This window comes from Labrus mixtus, chromosome 2, assembly GCF_963584025.1.
Source record: "Labrus mixtus chromosome 2, fLabMix1.1, whole genome shotgun sequence".
In the NCBI taxonomy this organism is placed as follows: Eukaryota; Metazoa; Chordata; class Actinopteri; order Labriformes; family Labridae; genus Labrus; species Labrus mixtus.
The window spans coordinates 6,451,123-6,473,206 of NC_083613.1; the positions used below are offsets into that span (position 1 = coordinate 6,451,123).

General features: G+C 40.4%; 1 protein-coding gene across 1 annotated transcript; it reads right to left on the bottom strand.

The window, feature by feature from the left end:
- Nucleotides 1-1,154: 1,154 nt before the first annotated feature.
- LOC132982363 (malate dehydrogenase, cytoplasmic-like) lies at nt 1,155-21,813 on the bottom strand. Its single transcript, XM_061048817.1, has 9 exons — nt 21,745-21,813; nt 7,155-7,253; nt 6,146-6,242; nt 4,777-4,952; nt 3,828-3,950; nt 3,420-3,596; nt 3,172-3,285; nt 2,360-2,449; nt 1,155-1,617 (listed from the first exon to the last, which is right to left on the bottom strand). Exons 1-9 carry the CDS (start codon nt 21,796-21,798, stop codon nt 1,495-1,497), a joined length of 1,053 nt encoding a protein of 350 aa, XP_060904800.1. The 5' UTR covers nt 21,799-21,813; the 3' UTR covers nt 1,155-1,494.
- Nucleotides 21,814-22,084: the final 271 nt, after the last annotated feature.

Here is a 22,084-nt window from a genome sequence, read left to right on the forward strand (position 1 = left end):
GCAGTATGTTTCGGACACTCGGGTGAAGAGAGGAGCAGAGCTGTCAACTGATCACCACCTGGTGGTGAGTTGGATCAGATGGCCGGGAAAGGCTGCCAGTCAGACCTGGCAAACCAAAACCTGTAGTGCGGGTGAACTGGGAATTTCTGGCGGCGGTCCCTGTCCGTGGGGTCTCTCACCTTCGGAAGAACTTCTCTATCATCCTGGGGGAGGACATGGAGTCTGAGTGGTCCATTTTCAAAGCCTCCATTGTGGAAGCGGCTGCTAGGAGTTGCGGTCATAAGGCTGTCAGTGCCTGTTGTGGTGGCAACCTAAGAACCCGCTGGTGTACACCAGTGGTGAAGGAAGCCGTCAGGCTGAAGAAGCGAAGTTGCGGAAGCAAAAACCCGGTTGTGGGAGGAGTTTGGGGAGGGGGGGGCTGCCCCCCTAATATAATGTTAGGGGAAACACTGATATATAATTTTTTACAAATTCTGTATGTTGAAATGATTAAGACAAAAAGTTTTGGAATTGAGGAAGTACAGTTCCGTTTGCAATCAGCAGTGTTTAATAGGCTGTATGACTGTTATGTAATCCTTTGGAGCAAGTCTGAATAACAATCTGAGAAAAAGGCATGTGTCAAAGCAAGATCTGCATGTGGAAGCATTTCATTGACTCATGACTGAAAACAAAACTGAAAAGATCCATACAGAAAATTACATTTTTTGTTTAAGAGGAAGATGATTTTCTTTTACCTTAAAAACCTTACATGGCTCTTCATTTGACAAAATAGAAATCCCATCTTCAATACCAGGAGCTCTACTGCTGCATCAGAAATCCTTCCTGCATCTTATCCCATTTTTCTTTTGTAACAAGTAAGGTGACGGTCTTAACCTGCTCTTTTGTGAAGCATCTAGGGATAACATTTGATATGAATTGGTGCTATACAAATAATGATTGATCATGTGGTTTGTTTGTATTGTTGTGTATGTCTGGTACTTGTGAATCTATCTTTGCTCTTATTATTTGAGGTAAAGTATATGTATATATTCATGTTTAAAACAGCAACATGTTTGCATTTTAGAATTATAATGTGACCTACAGTAAAAGAGCATCTGCCCTCAGCTCAATGAAGAGAACAATCACAGAAGCATTAAAGAGGCTGAGATTCAGTCTTTAAGTTTCCTTATTGTTTTATTGGTGATAATTTGTTCTGTTACAGTTTCTGGACAGCTAGTGTGATCTCATCTACCAACAGGACATTCTCTTGATGTCTTGCAGACTGAAGAGGAGGAGGAAGAGGCCAGGTTGTGGTCTTTAAACAGGTTTTCTGAAAACCTGAAGAAGTGGCCTTACACACACACGCCACACTCTTACACACATACACACACACACAGGTGAGACACAGATGGCAGCTGGGACGGTTTATAAGAGTGGGAGGTTTCTTCTTCAGAGCCGTGAGCAGCAAGCCTTCAGGGCGCCCGAGTGCTTCTGCTGGCCAACAGGGGGCGACAGTCACTGGGACAGGAGTTCCAGGGCAGTGTCTCGCTCCTCCACCAGCTCGGCAGCTGTAGCATCCATCTTGGCACGGGAGAAGTCGTTGATGGAGAGTCCGCCGACCATTTTCCAGGTCTTGTTCTGTGGACGGGGACGGAGGGAAAACTTGAGATTTTTTGGTGTTTTGTTTGTTTCCAAGTAACACTTTTTGTGTAACTAATTTCCTCTTCTTGGTTTTAAAAGTATACATATCTCCAGAGTAAGATACCACAATATAAAGTAGTGCATGACATCTCAAATCAAGCGAAAGGATCACTGAAATAAGGAGAAACTGGATTCCTACATCCTGACTACAAAGTTTATTCAGTTTCAAGTCCGTCCCTGATCTAACAGGACTTACGTGTCGTCATGCTCTGCGAAGGCTAATGCCATGGCTCTAAAACCAGGTATATGAAAGTCAGGAAACCCAAACCAAATGTTAATTACCACAGTCCACTGCGTATTAAATAGTTAGGATCTCGGTCGAGTCCAAAAGTCCTAAATTTAATCAGATATTTGTCTGTTTTACTCCTGTCTTCATCGTGGCCCCATACTGAAGGCAGCAGTTAAATTATTTTGCCACTCTATCCCACTGAGGGGCTGTGGTCAGGAGGAAAAGTGCCGTCAATGCAAACCCTCTATTAGAAGTAGTCGCCTATCCTAGCATTGACATATTCCAGAAATATGATAACAGCAACAAGATGTGAAATCTTTTGAGGAACTGATAAGTACTTCAAGTTCTGTGTATCATAGGGTTCAAATGTGACTTGAGGTGAACTTTTGATGCACAACGACTACATCCCCATTTTTTTCTGGTCCTTCGCAGCCGATTGGACGGACTCACCTTGATCTGCACGGGGAAGGAATAGATGAGGTCCTCTGGGATGCCGTAGGAGTTTCCTTTGGCGTACACGCCCATGGAGATGAACTCACCCTGAAGGTAGGAAACAAAACATCTCCAGTCAGCGTGAAAAAACAACAACAACAACAACATGTCCTGCAGAAACTTCTATCAGCATCTCTTTGACTCCTTACATAATAACATCGTATCTGACATGGTCACTAGTTTTGTTTCCAGTTTTTATCTAGTAAAAAATATATATATTATAATGTTTAATAATTTAAAAAAGTTTTGCCTGTCCCTAATTATAAATATATATATAGTTTTATAATAAAATAAGCCTTGTATGACCGGTAAGTTTATTGTTCTATCATCCTCTTAATCAGGGATATTCAGCTACAGCAGCAAGAGGGCCAGAGAGAAAATCACTGGAGGGCACACTTACCGTATAATATATTCACTGATTACCCACAGCCAAGAAGACTGTGTGTAGGAACTACTGGATGCTCATTCACTTAGTAATATTCATCGTATTTTACACACACCAGCCTAATGGGTAGGCTTAATATTTAAAATAAGATCACAATGCTGCATAAACATCGACCACGATCACACACAATAACTAATCTTTTTCAGTTCAAGAAGTCCTTGAAACTTTTTTTTTCCAGCTACATGTTCCTCTTATCTGGACTCTACAATGTCCTGAGTGCTGTGCTGAAATGCAACACAACACTTTCAAGTAGTTATTTCCCCTCCCACGCTCTGTTAGACTGAAACTTTTAAAGCTTTGTTCATATCGGGATGTGCTCACTGACCTCCTTGGTGCCGAACCAGATGTCCCTCATGTGGTCGCAGATGGCCTTGGCAGCAGACATGGCGCTGGACAGCTTCCTGGCCTTGATGACGGCTGCACCGCGCTGCTGCACTGTCTGCAGGACGGAGATGGAGAGATCATACATACTAGACAACACTCAAGGAAACATGTTGCAGGAAATTCTAAAATGACCCTAAAAATGAAAGATTTTTAACTCGGAGTTAAGAGGGAGAAACTCAGGGTGCTTACAGAGATGAAGTCTCCTCTGAGCCAGGCTTCATTCTTCACCGCATCGTAGGCGCTCATCTCTGAGCCGTTGACGTTGACCTTGGCATGGTGGACGTCGGGGTACTGGGTGGAGGAGTGATTTCCCCAGATGATGACATTCTTCACATTGTCAGATGAAACACTACAACGCATCGCCACCTGCAGGAGAGGCACAGACATCAGCAGATATTTGGAACTAAACTATATTCTTAGTGATGAGGAAAATCAACGAGATGTGAGAGTGGGGACATTATGTCAGGTTTTCATTCCTCAAAAGGGATCACGTGTGGTCTTAAGAAGGCTTATTAGAACTAGTTAAATTAGGTTGGGGTTAGACTTGAGGGTTGTGGGCCTGTGTGTGTGTGTGTGTGTGTGTGTGTGTGTGTGTACCTGGGAGGATGCTCTGTTGTGGTCCAGGCGGGTCAGGCAGGAGAAGTTCTCTTTAGGGATGGATGGAGCAGACTTGGAGGCAATCAGACAGTTAGTGTTTGCTGGGTTTCCAACAACCAGAACCTGAAAAGAAAAAGAAAAACCTCAATCAGCTGAACAAAATCTCTGCTTTAACAAAGATACAATGTCTATCAGGCCACCTCTGAGGCTGCAAGATTCAGAAATCCGTAGTTAAAGGAAGCATTTCAGAGTGCAAATGCCAAAATCCTGTCTTACTTTGTTGCCTTTCAAATTCTAAAAATATCTTATTCATGCAGAAACTGCTCTTTGGCAGCAGTTAAAGGTACAAGGTCACAGAGGGAAAAGGTGAACATTACTTTTGAAACACAGCAGTGATTATCATCGTGTTTGAAGAAGAACCCAGACAGGTGGGGGAAGTCAAATCATTTGAAGTTTTAAGTGAAGAGGCAGTTTGAAGCCTGATGGTCTGTTTTCTGTTCGACACAAATTCCCTACATGTGAAGTTTTAACTATTGACTTTAGAAAAGGGGTCGACCTCTGTGGCCTCGAGGAGGGATTTTGGTGATTAGGGGCCCCCCTGCATGTTTAGGTGCTAATGGACGATGCTCTGGAGAAATGTTGTTTTCAACATTTCCTGCAGATTAAAGCTCTGCTGGAACAGAAAGCTGCTGTAAGGCGTTCAACAGAGAGAGCGTGACAACAGAAAAACATTTGACTTCAAGGACCAGAGACGCTGAAGAAGCACTTTCAATTCCTCCAGTTTATCAGACTTTAGCAAAATACCGAAAACAAAAAAGAGAGGAAAACATGCCTGAAGAAAAAGCAATAAATAAATAAATAGATAAAACAGCACAAAGGTTCCTAAAGTTTAAAATCATTTCATATATAAAGAAATAAAATGCAATCATTTCTGAGTCTGAAGCATTACCCTGACAGTCTTTTTGGCGTGCTGGTCCAGCGCGGCACCCTGTGTCTTGAAGATGGCCACGTTGGCCTTCAGCAGGTCCTTCCTCTCCATCCCTTCCTTCCTTGGCATGGAGCCTACCAAGATGGCGGCGTCCACGTCCTTGAAGCCCACATCCACCTTGTCTGTAGGAATCACATCTGTGGAAGGACAGGGAGGAGGAAGTAGGAGTCAGTATTTCAACACCATGACATTATGCAGTCACTGAGCAAATAGTGTTTAACCTTCAGCAAACTAGTGCGAGTATGTTCATTAGAAATGTTACATGTTCAGAAAACACAACACAGAATGTAGAGTTAAATGACTGGTTGTTTTTTTTGTCCTCTTATTTAGCGCAGAAAATCAAAGCAGAGGCGATGATAGCTGACAGAGAACCAAGAAGTTGAGATCTGTTTCATGTGATTCAAAGTCTTGTTTAGTTTTTCTTCCAATTCATATTTACAGACTATTACAAGAAAAACTCTGTAGTCTAGAGGGTCTCTGTCACAGGTTTGAATCTTTCTTTGTCTACAACTTCTTTATGGACTCTCATTAAAAACCTTTTGAACTGAGGGATATCTTATCTGTTCTACGCCTACATATTGATAAGGATAAGATGGTGTATCAGGACTGATAAGGAACACTGGTTCTTTTTTTGAACATCAAAAACATGTTTCTGTCCCTTCTATTAAATATTGATTTATTTAATTTGAACATCATCAGAGCATTACTTTTTATTTAGTTCTTTACTCTGATAGATTCACGTAACCTGGGCTGATCCTGAAGATAACAAGAGTTAGATTATGAGTAGAAAACACGAGGTTATCAGACTGAACTTCAGTCAGAGTCCACTTCCACTCTGTTCATTGTTGTCCCACCACCTCTCTGACAGGCTGCTGTGGTGCCCTAACCACTGGCCAATGAGAGGGCTTGTTTTAGACACTCCTTCCTCCTCCTCCTCCTCCTCCTCCTCCTCCTCCTCCTCCTCACCACAGTAGCAGCAATGATTATTATAGAGGTCAAAAAACACACTCATGCAACCACAAACAGACAGTGTGTGCTGCATGAAAGTGTGTTCCAGATGACAGCAGGCTGCAGGAGTTTATCTGTAGACTTACTGTGGCAGGTTCCTTTATTTATAACCTGGGACATTGTGTTCTTATTGGGGGTTAAACAGTTACAGGCTCTATTTTAGAAAGATGACACTGGATCATAAAATGATTTATTTGTTTGATTGGTAAAACGTATGTTCATTCATCACTGGAGGTTGAGGATCATTTCTTCCACTGAAGAGAAGCATATTTTGTCTTTATTAAAAGGTCATTGTTTTAGCTCACACACATTGTTGACTCACCTCTCAGCAGTGGGAGGGCACAGTCCTGCAGCTCCATGACGACTCCCTCCAGCACTGGCAGCATGGGGGGGATGTCCAGAAGCATCAAGATGATTGGCTGAAAATCAAGAGGGACAACAAGCGCAAGAGGCTAAATACAGGTGGTGTTTTTAATAAACAGAGGGGAAAGGTGCACAGAAACAAGTGAGCAGATCAAGGTCTCATTAGGACACGTAAAGGTCAGGTTTATACAAATAACCTGGAATCAGGTTTTTTCAAGGTTTAAAAAAATTGCTCTGCTAAACAGAATTGTACACCTTTCATAACATTGTTATTTTGTTTTGTTTCAATAATTATGTCAAATCCACAACATTTTCAGACTTTCATTCATGTTGGCAACACTTCAAAACTTACTACAAAGCTCCATGAAAAACATGCCATTTAGCTTGACTGTGCATATAATGTATGAATTTCACTGTGGACTAGTGTAATGCCATTGTTCAGTGGTTGTGTACGGTCTTACTGTTGTGAAGATGTTGTTAGTGTATGTTTAGTTTCTTTACAGAGACATTGTCTCTGTCTCCTGCCCAGGGACTACAGATGTAAATTAGCTTATAGCTAACTCTGGTACAGCTAATTGGCTGTACACTGTCCCTGTCAAATAAACAAATAAATAAAAATAAATACATTTAAAATCTGTCAAATTATTCAGCTTGATTTAAACCTAAATCTCGAGATGAGTTTGGTCAATATTGTGGTTATCATGGTAAAACAAAAATAATGACAGAAACAACATTATTCTTCCTTCTTTTTGGAGTAATCTACTTTACAAGATAGTTTTTATCCAGCAGTGGTAAGAACTCAAATCAAACTGAAGTCACCCCCACTGTCCAACATGATTTATTCATCATGAGTCCGTTATGTAACAAGCCCAACACAAGGCATAACCCAGCTGTCAGTGCAGCGATGAGCTTCAGGGGAAAGGGGGCTCTACAGGTTATATAATCTAAGAGTTTAGGCCTCTTCTTACCTGGTCCGTCCCAAACACATCTCCCTTGGCGATGCTGTACAGCAGGGAGTAGGCGATCTGACCTGCAGCGCCGGTCACCACAACACGGATTGGTTCAGCCTGGAGAGACAATAAATACAATTGGTTCATATGTGTTATTGACCTGGATGCGTTGGGGGGGGACTGGAGGAGCACTAACATGCATTGATGGTTTAAATTGGCAGAGTCAATCACTATGAATAGTTTTTAACGTATAAAATGTATATTCATCTTCAGTATAATCTAAGATAAGTCTGTTGGTTCACAAGGCCTTCATCTGTGGCGCCTCCCACTGTGACACTCGGCCCCTTTGCACGAAGAGGACGCAACACCAGACTCCATTTAGAAAACCGCGAAATGAAGCATGACCTTTTGTACAGACCATAGTAGACATCGCACTCAGTTGAGCTTTAGTTTATATCTTAGATTTGATTTCACTCTTTCATTCGGCATATGTTCGGACTTCGAAACACACTTCACTGAACGAGAAAATGAAAGAAAACAAGGAGGAAAGCAGCAGAATATGAGTGATTTAATTAATTTTATTGGTGCATAGTGGTAACCATAGAAGCTTGTTTGTAGTACATTTTGAAATCGCATCGCAATATATTTCAACTCGTGACAACTTTCCCGAGTAGCAATGAATGGTTCGATTCCCAGGACAAGTTCAAACTGAGCTGAGCCATGATTGGTCAAGACTGAATAAAAGAATCGGCCGATAATGTAACTTGACGCCGGAGCCACGCCACAGCATTAAGATGGAGGAAGATTCACATGAATATACAGAAAGTGCAAATACAGCGGAAACATGTCTGCAGTCTGGTGCAGATGCAAAAGCTACATGAGGGTCTTCAGTCAACCTTCATCTCTAATCTGCGGGTTTAACACAGCTGCCCTTGATGCTTCAGGCCTACTTTAACCATGACTTCGGCACATATTAAACCCACAATAAAGCAACGAAAATGTTTGCCTAAAGTGAAATTGGAAAAGCACCCAGTCGTCCTTTTATCAATGTCAACTATGAATGAATTATTTAAAGCGTATTTAAATTATTGTATGAAAAGGTGCTGAGACCGAAGTCGTCCTCCATACTGTTTCATTTTAATAGTCATAAAGTAAGCAGCTAACGATGCAGCTTACCATTTTAAGAGACGGATGGAGATGCTTCGGGTCTGTGCTGCCTGTTCTTCCTGCTCAGAGACGGACTAGACGGAAGGGTCACCTCTATGCATGTATTGTAAAGTCAGGCGTTGCAACGTCTCGTCCCACACGCCTTACGGGACTTGTAGTCATTTTTCAATACTGACACAGGCTTTTCAAGCCAGCCGTATCCACAAAATGAACTCACTCTCCCATGATGCACCGCACCGAGGACACCCGCCCACCCCATGCTATGTATGGCAGAGTATTTTCTAAAATGGGTCATTTTTTGAATGAGATTCAGGCAGCTGTTCTTTGGCGACATCACCTGGCCGATAGTAGAACTGCAAATACTGTCACACAAAAGTGTGACTAAATATTTCTGGTCGTTATCAATTCCGGACCTCTCATAACAATCTTACATTTTACCACAACAATTTCACAACAATTTTAATAAGATTTTAAATTTTAACTCTGCACTGTAACTTTTAACTCTTTTTATATTTTTACTTTATTTATTTCAATTAATTTCATTTGAATTATTTTTATTTGAACATATGTTCAGATTTAAATGTGATTTTTAAATTTTCTATTTTAATGTTTGTTTTCTTTCCTCTGTCATGATGCTTTTGATGTATTGATGACTTTGAATTGCCTTGTTGTTGAAATGTGCTATATAAATAAACTTACCTTGTCTTATAGTATAAAACCCAAAACATATGACATCCTTGAATAGCCACAGGGGGCCCTCACACTATTTATTAGAAGCGGGGCTTGTGTTAAAATAAACTATTTGGTCTGAGTTGCAACATGCTGTTAGCAGCTCATTTTATTTCAGTTTAGCCAGGTTCTTTTTGTTAGTGGATGAAGTGGAAGAATACATTTATTCATATGAACATGGCTCACAATAAATATGTTGTGATGTTGTGTGAACTGAAGGAACAACAAGTGTCCCACACTGTCATAACATAACAGTAACATAAAGTCATAACGTAACATAAAACTGGTTTAAAAAACAGATAGTGGGAGAGTTAGCACAGCCATAAAGGTTGATGCTGAAAAGTGTGAGTCTCATTTTGTGATCGCACATAAACGGATGTTCACACGCTGCATTGAGTCTAAAGTGTTGTTGCTCTCCTACATTCAGGAGATTTGATATAGTTGTTTCATCATGCAAGGCCTTTCAACAAAATAATAATCAGGGAAATAGACCGCATGTGAGGCAGAGATTTAGGAACGCTTATGTCTGACCAACGACCACTTGTTTTAACGACCGTGAAGGAAACCGTGTACTTAACTGTCACCACAACAAAGCTATTTATTTTTATTCATTAATCAGCGGATTCACATTAGTCGCTCGAAATCAACAGGGGATTGGAACATGTAATCAGTTGATTACAGTTTTGCGTCACTCTCTCTCTCTCTCTCTTTCACTCTCTGAGCATCTCTTAAATGTTTCCTCTATAGGCTATTATACCCAACGTTCTATATGCAGCAATGAGACTAAGAAACAAAACCATTTGACATATTTTCTCGATCAATTCATCTCCTTCACTTGGATTCACTACTATGCACACACACAGACACGATTACAAACATGTCTACACACAAACACACACCCTAATAATCCATACTCCTTCACAACTCACAGCACAAATGCCCACTTTTTTTGTGGGACTTACAGTTATCATATAAAATAGTAAGACAACAGAAAGTATTAAACCACAGGCTGGCTTAGCTCATTTGACGTGCACAAAATTCTATGTCATCTCTCTTTACTGACTCTGTGTCGGGAGGTGCACTAGCTGTAGCTCCAGCGCCGCCACTGCAGTGTGGGACTTCTGGGTAACAGATGCATTCATCTTTGGCTTTGAAAAATGTCCTTATGTCCATTTTGTTAGCTGAAATAAACACTAGCTAGCTGTAAGGTCAAAAATATCGCTTGAATGACTGTGATTGGCGGGATTTTTACTGATATGATGTTTCGTGTCCGGTCAGGATGTGACGCACAAACATATACAAACAGGCTATTTAAATGTACACACATTCACCAGGAGAGGCTTAGCCTTCTCTAGCTTACATTAACCACCGCCCCTGATTGGGGACTTTCATTGAGAAGAATTAGTCAGAAATAAAATGTATTCATCATGTAACTAACTGAGCTTTGGCAGAGTCAGGGCTGCCTTGGTGGTGGGTTAAGTGAATATATATAATTATATTACCATCTTAACAACTGGTCAAATGAAATGTAAGACCATTGAAACACAATACCATACAACTGCTCAGACTCACTTTCAACTACTACAGTAGTTTCAGCTATAAGGCAGAGTCTAAAGGCCCTGACTCACCAAGCAGACGACAAAGAACTAGTGGCGACGAAGGCCGGCTGTGGGGACAGCCAAAAAGTTGCACTAGAACACACCGCAAAGATTACAGCCGACGGCCAACCTCCACGTACGTTCTGCGGATGCGTGAGAGGCAATTACCCTCCATGCCAGCAGGCGGTGGTAGTCCATAATCGCCATTCCTAAAAATAGAAACCGGAAGAGGACGAGGAAGAACGCTGATAAATAAACCTTTGTTCTACAATTCTACAATTCACTTAGCAGACGCTTTTCTCCAAAGCGACGTACATCAGAGAGTAAGAACAACACAAGCAAGGATCTAGAAAAAAGGGAACAATGTCAGTAAGAGCAAACGATCAGCTTTGAGTCTGATTGGACACACAGGTGCTGACAGGAAGTGACCAGAGGTAAAGCACAACATTGAGGGCAGTTCTTGAGAGCTCTAATCAGTATAGAAACCATCTTATAAGTCGTCGTTTATCAAACAAAAACCATTGTCATTAACATCATCATCATCAATAATATGGAGACCATCATCATTAAGTTAGTAGAGATACGATAGTTGTTGTGATACGATAAGACAATTTTCTCACCGCTGTCGTTCAACACTTGTAAAGTAAGGTACTTCTAATCGTGAATAATGTCTGATAAAAAGATGAAAATGGTACTGGCGTTGTCAGCCCTGGGTCTCTTATTAGTGGAACAAGAATAGAAGAGGCGCTTCCGTATTTCTTCTCGTGCACTGGCTCTCCTGTTTCGCTTAGCTGAACAGCCAATCAGAGAGATTCCTACCAACAACCGCGCCAGCGATGGCTCACGCCGATTAAACATGTGGAATCGGTTAAAAAAAAAAGGCTAACTGGGGCAGACGGGTAACTCCCTAAGGACTCCTTAAAGGTATGGATACCCATAAAACTTCTGAGAAGTATCTGTAATCCCTTGGGAACCTAGATCCTCTTCAAGAACCCCTGGAAATCCTCATGATAAGTTTCCATCTCCTTGTAAAGTAGTTTAGCACAAGTGTCTAGGAAGGTGGTAGAAAGGCAGCTCAGCAGATGGCATTTTTTCAAGAGGTGAGTATTTATTTACAGTGATTAAACCAACATGTGTTAACTTAACAAAAACAACAAAAGTTCAATGGAAATAAGGAAAATTAACTCCTAATTAAATCAGACTAAGGACCGTGTTAGAGGCAGCACATCCTCACCTCCCCTCCTGCAGGAACAAATGTCTCCTGGCTTTATAGATGGCCCCATTAACAAAATGGCCGCAGCTGGGTTCAGCACAACTCACATAGGGGTTTTCCCTTTTCTCTTAAAGCAAAGAAATCTAAATAAACCCAATTAACATCATATCTTCTACTCAACTAAATGAACTTTAAAGAATGAAATTATATTCTACCCTTAACTTAAATACAAAAGAAATGATTAGAACATTTCTAAGAAACAAAACCCCTTCTGATGGTCTGCCCCAGTGATGTCAGCGATAACATCATCAACCTGATAAATACCCAGGAAGTACCGGCCACGCAAGCCCCTTTAGCTGCATTGGACCACATGGTGAACTGAACAATAGAACAAACAAAGGTGAGTATGGATAAGAGACACACAATGATATTTTGCACTTCCAGACTAAATAAAAATGAAAAGAGGGAACTAAATCAAGACTGTATGTTTGCTTTAAGTAGATTTAAACTTTGATGTGCACTGTAACTTAATGCTAACACAAACAAACCCGGGATAGTAAGTGCTGCAATGTTACGCAAGCAAAAATACATTATAGCAAAATGCACAACTGTAAACACAGCTTGCTAAAAATAAGGCAAGTGGCTCAGATCAGATCACTGCAGCAGAGCACCTCAAGTTTGCTCCCCCAAAGGTTGCTATTCTTCTTGCTATTTGTTTTACTGGTCTAATGACTCATGGCCTGCTACCAGACTCCATGTTGTCCGTCACTTTGGTGCCTGTTATCAAGGACAAAGCTGGCAAGGTTGGGAGCCTAGATAACTACAAGCCTATTGCTTTAGCCAGTGTGGTATCTAAGGTCCTTGAGAGTATTCTTTTAGGGTGGATATCTAAATATATTGGTACCACAGATAACCAGTTTGGTTTTAAATATAAGCATGGTACTGATCTTTGTATTTATGCCTTGAATGAAGCTGTTGAGGTACATAGGAGGAAAAACTCCTCAGTTCTGATAGGATTTGTTGATGCCTCGAAGACACTTTGATCGTGTCAATCATTGAAAGTTGTTTATGAAACTAAGTAAAAAGGGGGTCCCTGATTATATATTAAGGCTTCTGGCGTACTGGTATGCCAACCAGAGTATGCAAGTCAAATGGGGAGATAAAATGTCCTCCCTTTTGGAGTGAGTAATGGTGTGCGATTGCTGCTTTCTCCTGCACTCTTTAACTTGTACATGGACGATCTATCTAAACAACTCAATGGCTGCAAAACTGGTTGTGTGTTGGGTAACAGTATAATCAATCACCTCATGTATGCTGATGATTTGGCAATTTTTTTCCCTAGCAGCGCTGGGTTTCAGCAGCTGCTTAATATATGTTCTGATTATGGTCTAACATATCATGTGCAATACAATGCTACAAAGAGTACTGTTTTGATATGCAGAACGAAAGGGGACAAGGACTTAAACTTTCCTAATTTTTACCTGTCAGGACAGGTGCTGAGTGTGGGCACCAAAATAAAATATTTAGGTCACTTTATTACGGATCAAATGTCCACTTCAAAAACAACAAGAATCCGTTAAAGGGATACTTCACCATTTGCATTAAGCTTTGTATCATTAGAAACCTGGTAGTATTTTTGAATGGTCGTGCATCCCGCCCTCATTTTCCCCTGAGATGGGAAATCTTTGTATTTCTAAGTCTGAAAAGGAGCTTCCAGTGACGCAAAATGACGATTTTTGAGTCACTGGAAGCTGTTGCGGTTAGCAGTGTGAAATTACAACGCTAGTTCCTCATATTTTCGACCACTGAAGCTACAGACCAATCACAGATCAGTGGGTGGGAACTCACTCCCAGAATCGAAACATAACGTCCGCCATATTGCTTGGAAGCTATGCTAACAGGCTCTATGGAGAAATCTGATAATGTGTGTGATAGTGTTTTGGTGTGTTCTTTCTGTGAAAGATCTAATTTCAGCCTCTGTCTCTGAAAGACCCCCTCCCCACTTTCTTCTGATAGGCAAGCGCTCTGAAAGCCTTCTGGATGCAGAACCAGATGTACCAATGTAAAAGGCTTCACTGAACTACGTAAAGGCTTGAAGCTGTCATGTGAAATTGTTGGTTTCATATCGCCAACTGTCATGTGATTTGCAGGAAAAGTCATTCAGCGCACTCTACAGTCTTATCCTGAGATTACTCCAACATGTCTACCGCATAAACTGAAAGTTTTCCCATGTTTTGTATGGGAATGCAGCATTGAAACACTATAGGTGAGTTTTAAATGGGGGATCAGAATAATAGGTCAACTTTTAAACACTTCTTCATCCCCCTTAAATGGTGCATGTAACGAACCCAAGAAAAATAATCCTGGAACCATGGATTCACCTGGAACACCTTAAAGAACTTTTGGTAGGCCTCCAGACACCAACGTAAAACCCAGGGAACCCAACATTCAATTCCATTAACCATTTAAACAAGCCAAGGGATTTGCCAAGAACCAGAACTGCCTTTAACCGCTAAACCGGAGCTAATCTGTTATCCCTGGATCCATAGGGACCCACTAGTTATCCAATAAGATCCCTTATTGAATTACTACAACCCCATTAAGAGCCACTGGAAACCCTCACCAACAACCTAATGTCCTAAAAAAGTATCTGAGTAACTTATTTGGCTCTCTTTATGGTGCATCTAACAAATCTTAGAACATTACAATCACTGATCATCAAGAAGCACACAACCCCAGAGAACCTCCTTAAAAACGTCTGGAATTACTTCAGAATACCTTGAAGAACCCACACTTTCCCTTGAAACTTAATTATTAAATAAATTCAAAAGCAGACCCAAAACAACCTCAGGAACCAAATCCCCTTTGAGGACACCAAGGAGATCGTCGGCCATCGGTCCTAGTTGGACCGTCGGTGACAATCGTCGCCCTAGTTTTTGCAGTGTGTCAAGCGCTGTCGCTATCCATTGGCTTATTTCCGGCCGATTCGACATTCGACACGGTGCCGGCGGTTGGTGAGAGGAATCTCTCTGATTGGCTGTTCATTTATCTCCAGCTCTCGACACAGGTTCGGGAAAACCCCTTGAGCATGAAGCTGTAGTATACATGCTTTCACCCATTAGTGCAGTTTCTCTTTATTTGTCGTCTTCTTTTCTTTTTACACTAAAAGACCAAGGGCTAACAACACCAGTGCTATTTCAACTTTTTATCAGACATTATTCTCGATTAGTACCTATAATACGAGCGATGCGTGACAGCGATGTGAATATGGTCTTCTCGTACCCTTAAACAACAGACTTCCGCCGCCTGCTGGCATGGAGAGTTATTTCCTCTCACGCATGCGCAGAACGTACGTGGTGGTTGGCCGCCGGCTGTAGTCTTTGCAGTGTGTTCTAGTGCAACTTTTTGGCCAAGACAAACGGCGACGTGAGGCGACGCCACAGGCGGCCTTCGTCGCCACTAGTTCTTTGCCATCTGCTTGGTGTGTCAGGGCCTTTTGAGTCATGTTAAGAACTACTTTTGACATGGAAGATTGTACAAAACTCCTCAAAAATAATTATCAAAAAGAACCACACATTCTCAAAAAACTTCACAAACAAAATATGATTTACAAATGTCCCATCATTTACTAGCAAACACAGCCTGGTTTGTAAAAAACACCATTAACAAATGTATGTGTTTGTTCTGCAATGTACTTATCAAGCAAATACACGGTAGATTTCTAAAACATCAGAATTCAAAAATACAGCATGTTTTACAAGAACAAAAATATTTCCTACCAATAAAAAAACAATATCATGTGACTTTTGGCCCATCTTTTTACTGTGATGTCCAGAGTAACTCCCCCTCATCAACAGCAGGGGGTTTGTAGTTTTTATAACTTCAGCAGATCTTTGTATTCTGATGTTACACACAAGTTACTCATTTGGTTTTGAAGGCTTGTTCTGACAGTTCTAGGGTAATTCAGTATGGCTTCCACTTCAAAGACCATCATGCCAGGATATGAATCTGTTAAAATGCATACTATGAATATAAATAGCAATAAACATCTCTGTAGTAGCCAGTCCAAATGTTTGTAGAAGGCTGAATTTGAACTCCACAGGGGTACTGTGTTGTGCTGTGGTCCCCCAAAACTTAACGCATAATGTAAATAATTGAAAACCTACCTTAAAATATAATACCTAGAGTAGGGATGTCACGATACAAGAATTTCAAAGTTTGACACAATAATACTGTAGTAAAAATGAAATGCTATTGTTTCGCTATCACAAAATTAGAAGTCCTAAAGATTGGGTAATTTCTTGTTTTATTTACTGAAAATTGCAGGCAAACTTCTGCACACTGTCTAAACTGCGATTTACATGCAATGGTTCGGTACTTAGATGTTGCCAGATTATTTGTGCAAATTAGACAGTTGTTCCAAAATATAGGGCATAGACCCATTTAAAGCATTCAGTGTCAAATATCACTTATAATCTTTTCTAAACAACATATGAATATGAATGGACTACTGCTTCCATTTCTCCATTTTGCTCATGGCAGCTTAGGGTTAAAAATATAACTGAAGAGCTGTAGTTTTTTAAAAGCTGCAGTACTTTACCATACAATGGATCATTGAAATAACCGAGGTTGCACCCCTTAAAAAAACATGTGGTATAGAAAAGAATGACGGTATCTAAAATATTTACAATCTTAATCTACACTGTGAATATATTTAGAAGAAACTTTACCGCATGCAGTTTCTTATGTTTTTATTTGCTAAGCTAACTACTTTATTTTGATTTCAAACATTTTTCTCAAAAAACAAGTGACCCTACACAGATCTAAACACTGGCATATTCTTATCTCTATCTTAGGTCTACTTCTTTCATACCTTCTGACCTTCATCAATCAGAAGAGTACAGGAATTTACAATCTTCAATCCCAGTACCTTTTTTTACTGCCTTTCCAAAAGTCAGAACTAAACTGGGGAAAAGGTTTGCTGCTCCCTTTTCTTGGAACGAATTACAAAACACAGCTGAAACTTAATGAGCTGCTCTCATTGGTTGCTTTTAATGTTAAAAGACTTGGAGGCGGACACATCTAGCTGTAGATGTTTTCTCTTATGTGTTTGCGCATGCTCTTGGCAAACATTTGTTGTTTAAATTTTTTATTTGTGACTTTTAATGTCTGACATGTATTTTTTGTATTTGTATGTTTGGCTGCTTGTTGTTTGTATGAAACGCTGTTCATTGTGCTGCTACCTGCCTTGGCCAGGAAACTCTTGAAAAAGAGACGTTTGATCTCAACAAGTTTTCTCTCCTGATTAATTAAAGGTTACATAAAAAAATAAAATAAAAACTAGCTAAAGTTCACTTGAGGTCAAGCTCACTCCCCAGACTACAGGAAGTCACTGAGTTCAGATGCCAGCTTGTTAAGTTGATGTTCAGCCTGTTATCTGCAGCTTCTCTGCAGGTAAATCTGATCAGAGTCGAGCTGTCTGATCTTCTGAAGATTATAACAGAAGAAAGTTCAGACAGTCAACATGTGACACACAACAGTCAGGAGGTCATAGCACAGACTGCATATTAAAAGATCTAACAAATGAAGCCAATGCAGAAGCGTCTAAAAACTTGCTTTTTTTTACTAATTGCCAAAAGGGGGCGACTCCACTGGTGGCAAAATTAGCCTGAGGTCAATGAGAAAATGGTCCTACTTCTCGGTTGATTTAAAACCTCAGTAAACATTTTCCTAATGAGATTATTGTCTCAATCTCTAGTTTAAAGTCTCCTTCAACACAGCGTGGTGTTCATTTAGTAAATAATGGTCCCATTTAGAGTCAAAGGGTCCTTAAAGCAGGGGAGGTTTTAGGGCGGGGTTACCTGTGATTGACAAGCTGCAAAATGTCTTATTCAGCAATCAGTTGTAACACCCTGGGACTTGATTGTTCTTTTTCTTGCCAAGACAGTTTGGTTTAAATATTTATTTTCTGGCCGTAATAAGCATCACAATTTATATCACTGTTACCCTGAATTATGAAGGCACATTACCCATGGCCATTTTAGCTGTTGGCTTTTTAGCTTGCTCTAAAGAACCAAGTTTACCAAAATGCTTAACTCAAAACAGTACTCAGCAAACCATTGTGACATCACTTCAGGGGCAAAGCAAGTTGTGACACTAAGATATTTGAAAGTAACATTTCCCAAAATTGGATGATTTAGAACAGTGGTTCTCAACTCGTCTAGTCTCAGACCCACCACCAACACCTCTGTGAATAATTGCAACCCAGATTTTGGATATTTTTCGACCAATCAGATTTATTTACTGAAAAATTGTTCCGTTTTTTGTTTTTTGTTCAGAAGTTTTTTAATAGACGATTAATAGACCATTTTAGAAGGAAACAGATCGGGTACCGTTGGAGAAGTAGAGTGCAGGACTGTGGGTCCGGATCGTGGGTTGGCGGCCTGCCAGAACAACCCCACCCCCCCCCCCCACACCCCCTCCCCTCCCCACCGGATTGCTGATGGACGGTCTGCCTCCCCCCACCCCCTTGCTCTCTATCCCTCTTCCTGCATCTTATCCCATCTCTCCCCCTATCCCTTTCCAAGCCTGGCACAGTCTAGGCCTGTGAAGACTGTTTCTTCATGAGCCGGGTATCCAGCCGAAGATTTCTGCCATTTAATAAGGCAGTTTTTTCTTGCCACTGTAACTTTTGCTGCTTTGCTAAAGTGCTCATGATGGATAGGCCGGATCTTTGTAACATAACAATAAGTAAGGTCTTTTACCTGCTTTTTGTAACATAACAATGAGTAAGGTATTTTGCCTGCTTCTTGTAAAGTGTCTTGAGATAACACTTGTTATGAGTTGACGCTATACAAATAAAAATGGATTGATTGATTGATTGATTGATTGTTCTGTCAAAAGGCCATCAGTCACCTTAGTGGATCTGGTGTTACTATTCAGTTTTTCCCATGTCACACACTTTTGGTGGGGAAGAACGACTTCCTACTGCAGCATGCTACAGAGAAGTTTTTTAAACACAGCTGTTGTTAAATTGGATGTTCAAACGCAGTGGTTCAAAAACGTATTCTGCCGGGTAACTCTTTGGCAGATGAAAACATTTTCAAGCTCCCCCACCACTCGCTATGAACATCAACATAAACATACACAAAACACATTGTTAATCATCATTTTACAAAACAGCAGTTTGTGACAAAAATAAACTAAAAAAACTACAGGCCACTTTTAAAGAGGAAGCAATTGAAAGTGATATTGAAACTTCCAAATTTGTGACTTCTGGTGTGAATTTCTTCTCAGCCTTACATTTACCAAGAAGTTCTATAAAATGTTTTGCTTGTCTGTAACTCTAAGACTAAGTTTGATTGATCAAAACTAGAGTCCAAGTTGAGTCACAAGTCCTTAAAATTGGTGCCTGAGTCGATCTTGAGTCCTGGACTGGAGTACTACAACACTTGTTTGGTGTGAAACTACTTGACTGGCCTGTGCAAAGTCATGGACTCAACCTTAATAATCAACTTTAGATTTTTGTTACTTAATTTATATAACTGTAAGGTTAAAGTGACGATCTACTCCTGTAAACTCCCTGCTACCTGAAAGTAAAGCTCTCATAATGAGAGTGCAGCAGGGTTATTCTTTCAGCAGGATCGTATCAGTTTCAGCGAGGTGAGGCCTTCATTCATCCTATCAAGGACATTGGCAGCCATGTTGGATCTGTGTGCCGTTCACTGGGTTCAGATTCTATGAGGCTTAAAGAGGCTGCAGTTCTGTGCTGCTGGCAGGAGCTGACCATGGTGCTGATAATCTGCACCCAGGAAACCAGGACGGCTGCAACAAGGCAGCGATAAAACAGGAAACATTGAAGGAGGCATGTCTAATTCAGCCTTCAGAATAAAAGCATGAAAGCTTTGCTATATGTGAAGGTTTGAGAAAAATATCATGGGGTAGCAACAGAGTTTCATGTTTCATTTTTAACATTGAAACCACACAGGGTTAAAGCTCTTGTGTAGTTTTATACCTTATTTTATTTTCTATTTAAACTAATCTATTCAGAATATTTTGTCCTATTTGATCAAAGCTAATTTTGTCTTTATCCACCTTGAGAAAAAAGTATTGTATTATGTCATTTTTTTCTATTGACTGAATTGATTGAAGACTTTTTTTTCACTTTTCTACGACATTTTTGAAAGATTAAAGTACAACTGCTAAAACTGTCTTTGTAGACACAGAAGAGTATGGAAGATGCCACATGAGACTTTTCTGTGTTTTGTTAACAATGTACTAGAATTCATTATGTTGTACTCTAGACGGTCAAGAGAGATAACTCACTGCATATGTCAGACATTTGCCTATTTTCTTACTTTCAAATTCACTCTTCATCATTCATTTCTATATGAAGTGGCTCGATGGATTGAAATCTTGTTTCAGACTAGTTGCAGTAATCTTTCATAAAGAAACAGAAAAGCACATCATGCTCATTATTTCTACTACTAATAATATTACTATTATTATTAAGAGTATAAAGAGTATACATACAGTAAATAGCAACTGATCTCGCCAAAAAACATCAACACAAAGTAGATTATAGAGAATAAATACAATGTAGAAAAGCAACTACTACAACCATAGACTGTATAAAACATGGATGTAGCCTCAGTGACCCCATACAGTTTTAACTTTGAAGCAAATGATCTGTCAAGACCAAATTTGTTTATTTTAATTGGGTCTTAAATTTGCAGTTTTTTACACTTACACATTTGCTTTATTTTCAACACCGGAGGTTGCCACTTGAAAAAACGTGATCACCTGATTAGAGTTGTGAAATACAGAGTCATAATCAATAGTGATAGGTCATGATTGTCAAAGTTTCATAAAGTAGCCTAATTAATACAAAAATTGTTCAAGCAACTTTGATCTCATCTCTCATTCGGACACTGATGGCAGAGGCTGCTTTGTAAAATGGCCATCAGTATAACTAATTCATTCATACAATGCTGGCAGAGCAGGTGGAGCAAATTGAGTTTAAGTGTCTTTGCCAGGAGCTGAGGATGGAAGCCCTGACATTCAGGTTGAAAGACGATCAAATTTGCCACTTAGCCACAGTAAAGTGATTTTACTCATTTTGTTAAGTAAAACACATTCTTAACTTAGCAGTACTGTTTCAATCAAAGTCCCATCCCTTGAGGTCTATAGATGTCTACTCAGTATATATATATTTTTTGATCAGCTATATTTTATCAAATGCAAAGTCAACATTATGAATAGGCTATATGACTGACTGCCAAGGTCACACGTTTTCAGATGAATGGACTTCAAAGTTTGTATCTGATAAATTTGCTTGAAAAGGTCCTCCACATAGTATGGGTACGTTTAAGTTATTCATTTGACATTTCCATTCAACCTCGTTTAACTTGAATTCGGATCTTCTACTGTAGATGCTGTGACCGGATGTTGCGTTGTTTACCCTGACCAGCTTCACTAATGCCCTGACCACTGCCAAGTGGAAACGACTCCTGCTGAATTAATGATGACGGGGTCAGAAAAGGGCGCAACATGCCGATACCTCACCTACACGAAGGTAGTGAAAAGTTTACAGCGGCCATTTTTCCTCACTTAGCCTATAAGTCAAACGATAACAGGCCCTGCAGAAAAGAAAAAAAAAACACAAAAATGAGGGGCGGATATCTGGTCCAAGTTATCCTCCTGTTTCCATTGCGGCATAAATAAAACATAATGAGTCGCACATAATAAAAGTAGCCATGCTTTACCCTTTTGATAGGATATATCTAGTTACAGTAGGATTTCAAAGGTCAACTTTATCTAAAGAATGTTACGGTTATGCTGCGTTCAGGTGCGTCCCCCGCGGTGCTCCAGCTTTAACACGGCTGTGCTGCGTTCAACTTACCCGTGAGGAAACCGCCCGCACCACCAGGTACATGGAAGTCAGCAGAGTCAACATGGTCCCGTCGGTGTTTCGCTGTCGTTCACTGACACTGTCGTCCTCCGAAGCAGCAGAAATGGCGGCTGGACCCGAACGGTACCGAGTGTGAGACAGAGATGCGGGAGACAGGTAGACACCCACTCACACAGAGAGGAATAGACAGAAACCGCCGAGGTACCAGGGGGTGACTTCTACTGCACGGTAACACCGAAACACACACGCTGCTGCTGCAGTCCGTCTAGTCTCTTAATAAGATTTTAAAGACGCAAATAGCCGCTGACTGGGCTGCTAAAGCCTTTCAGAT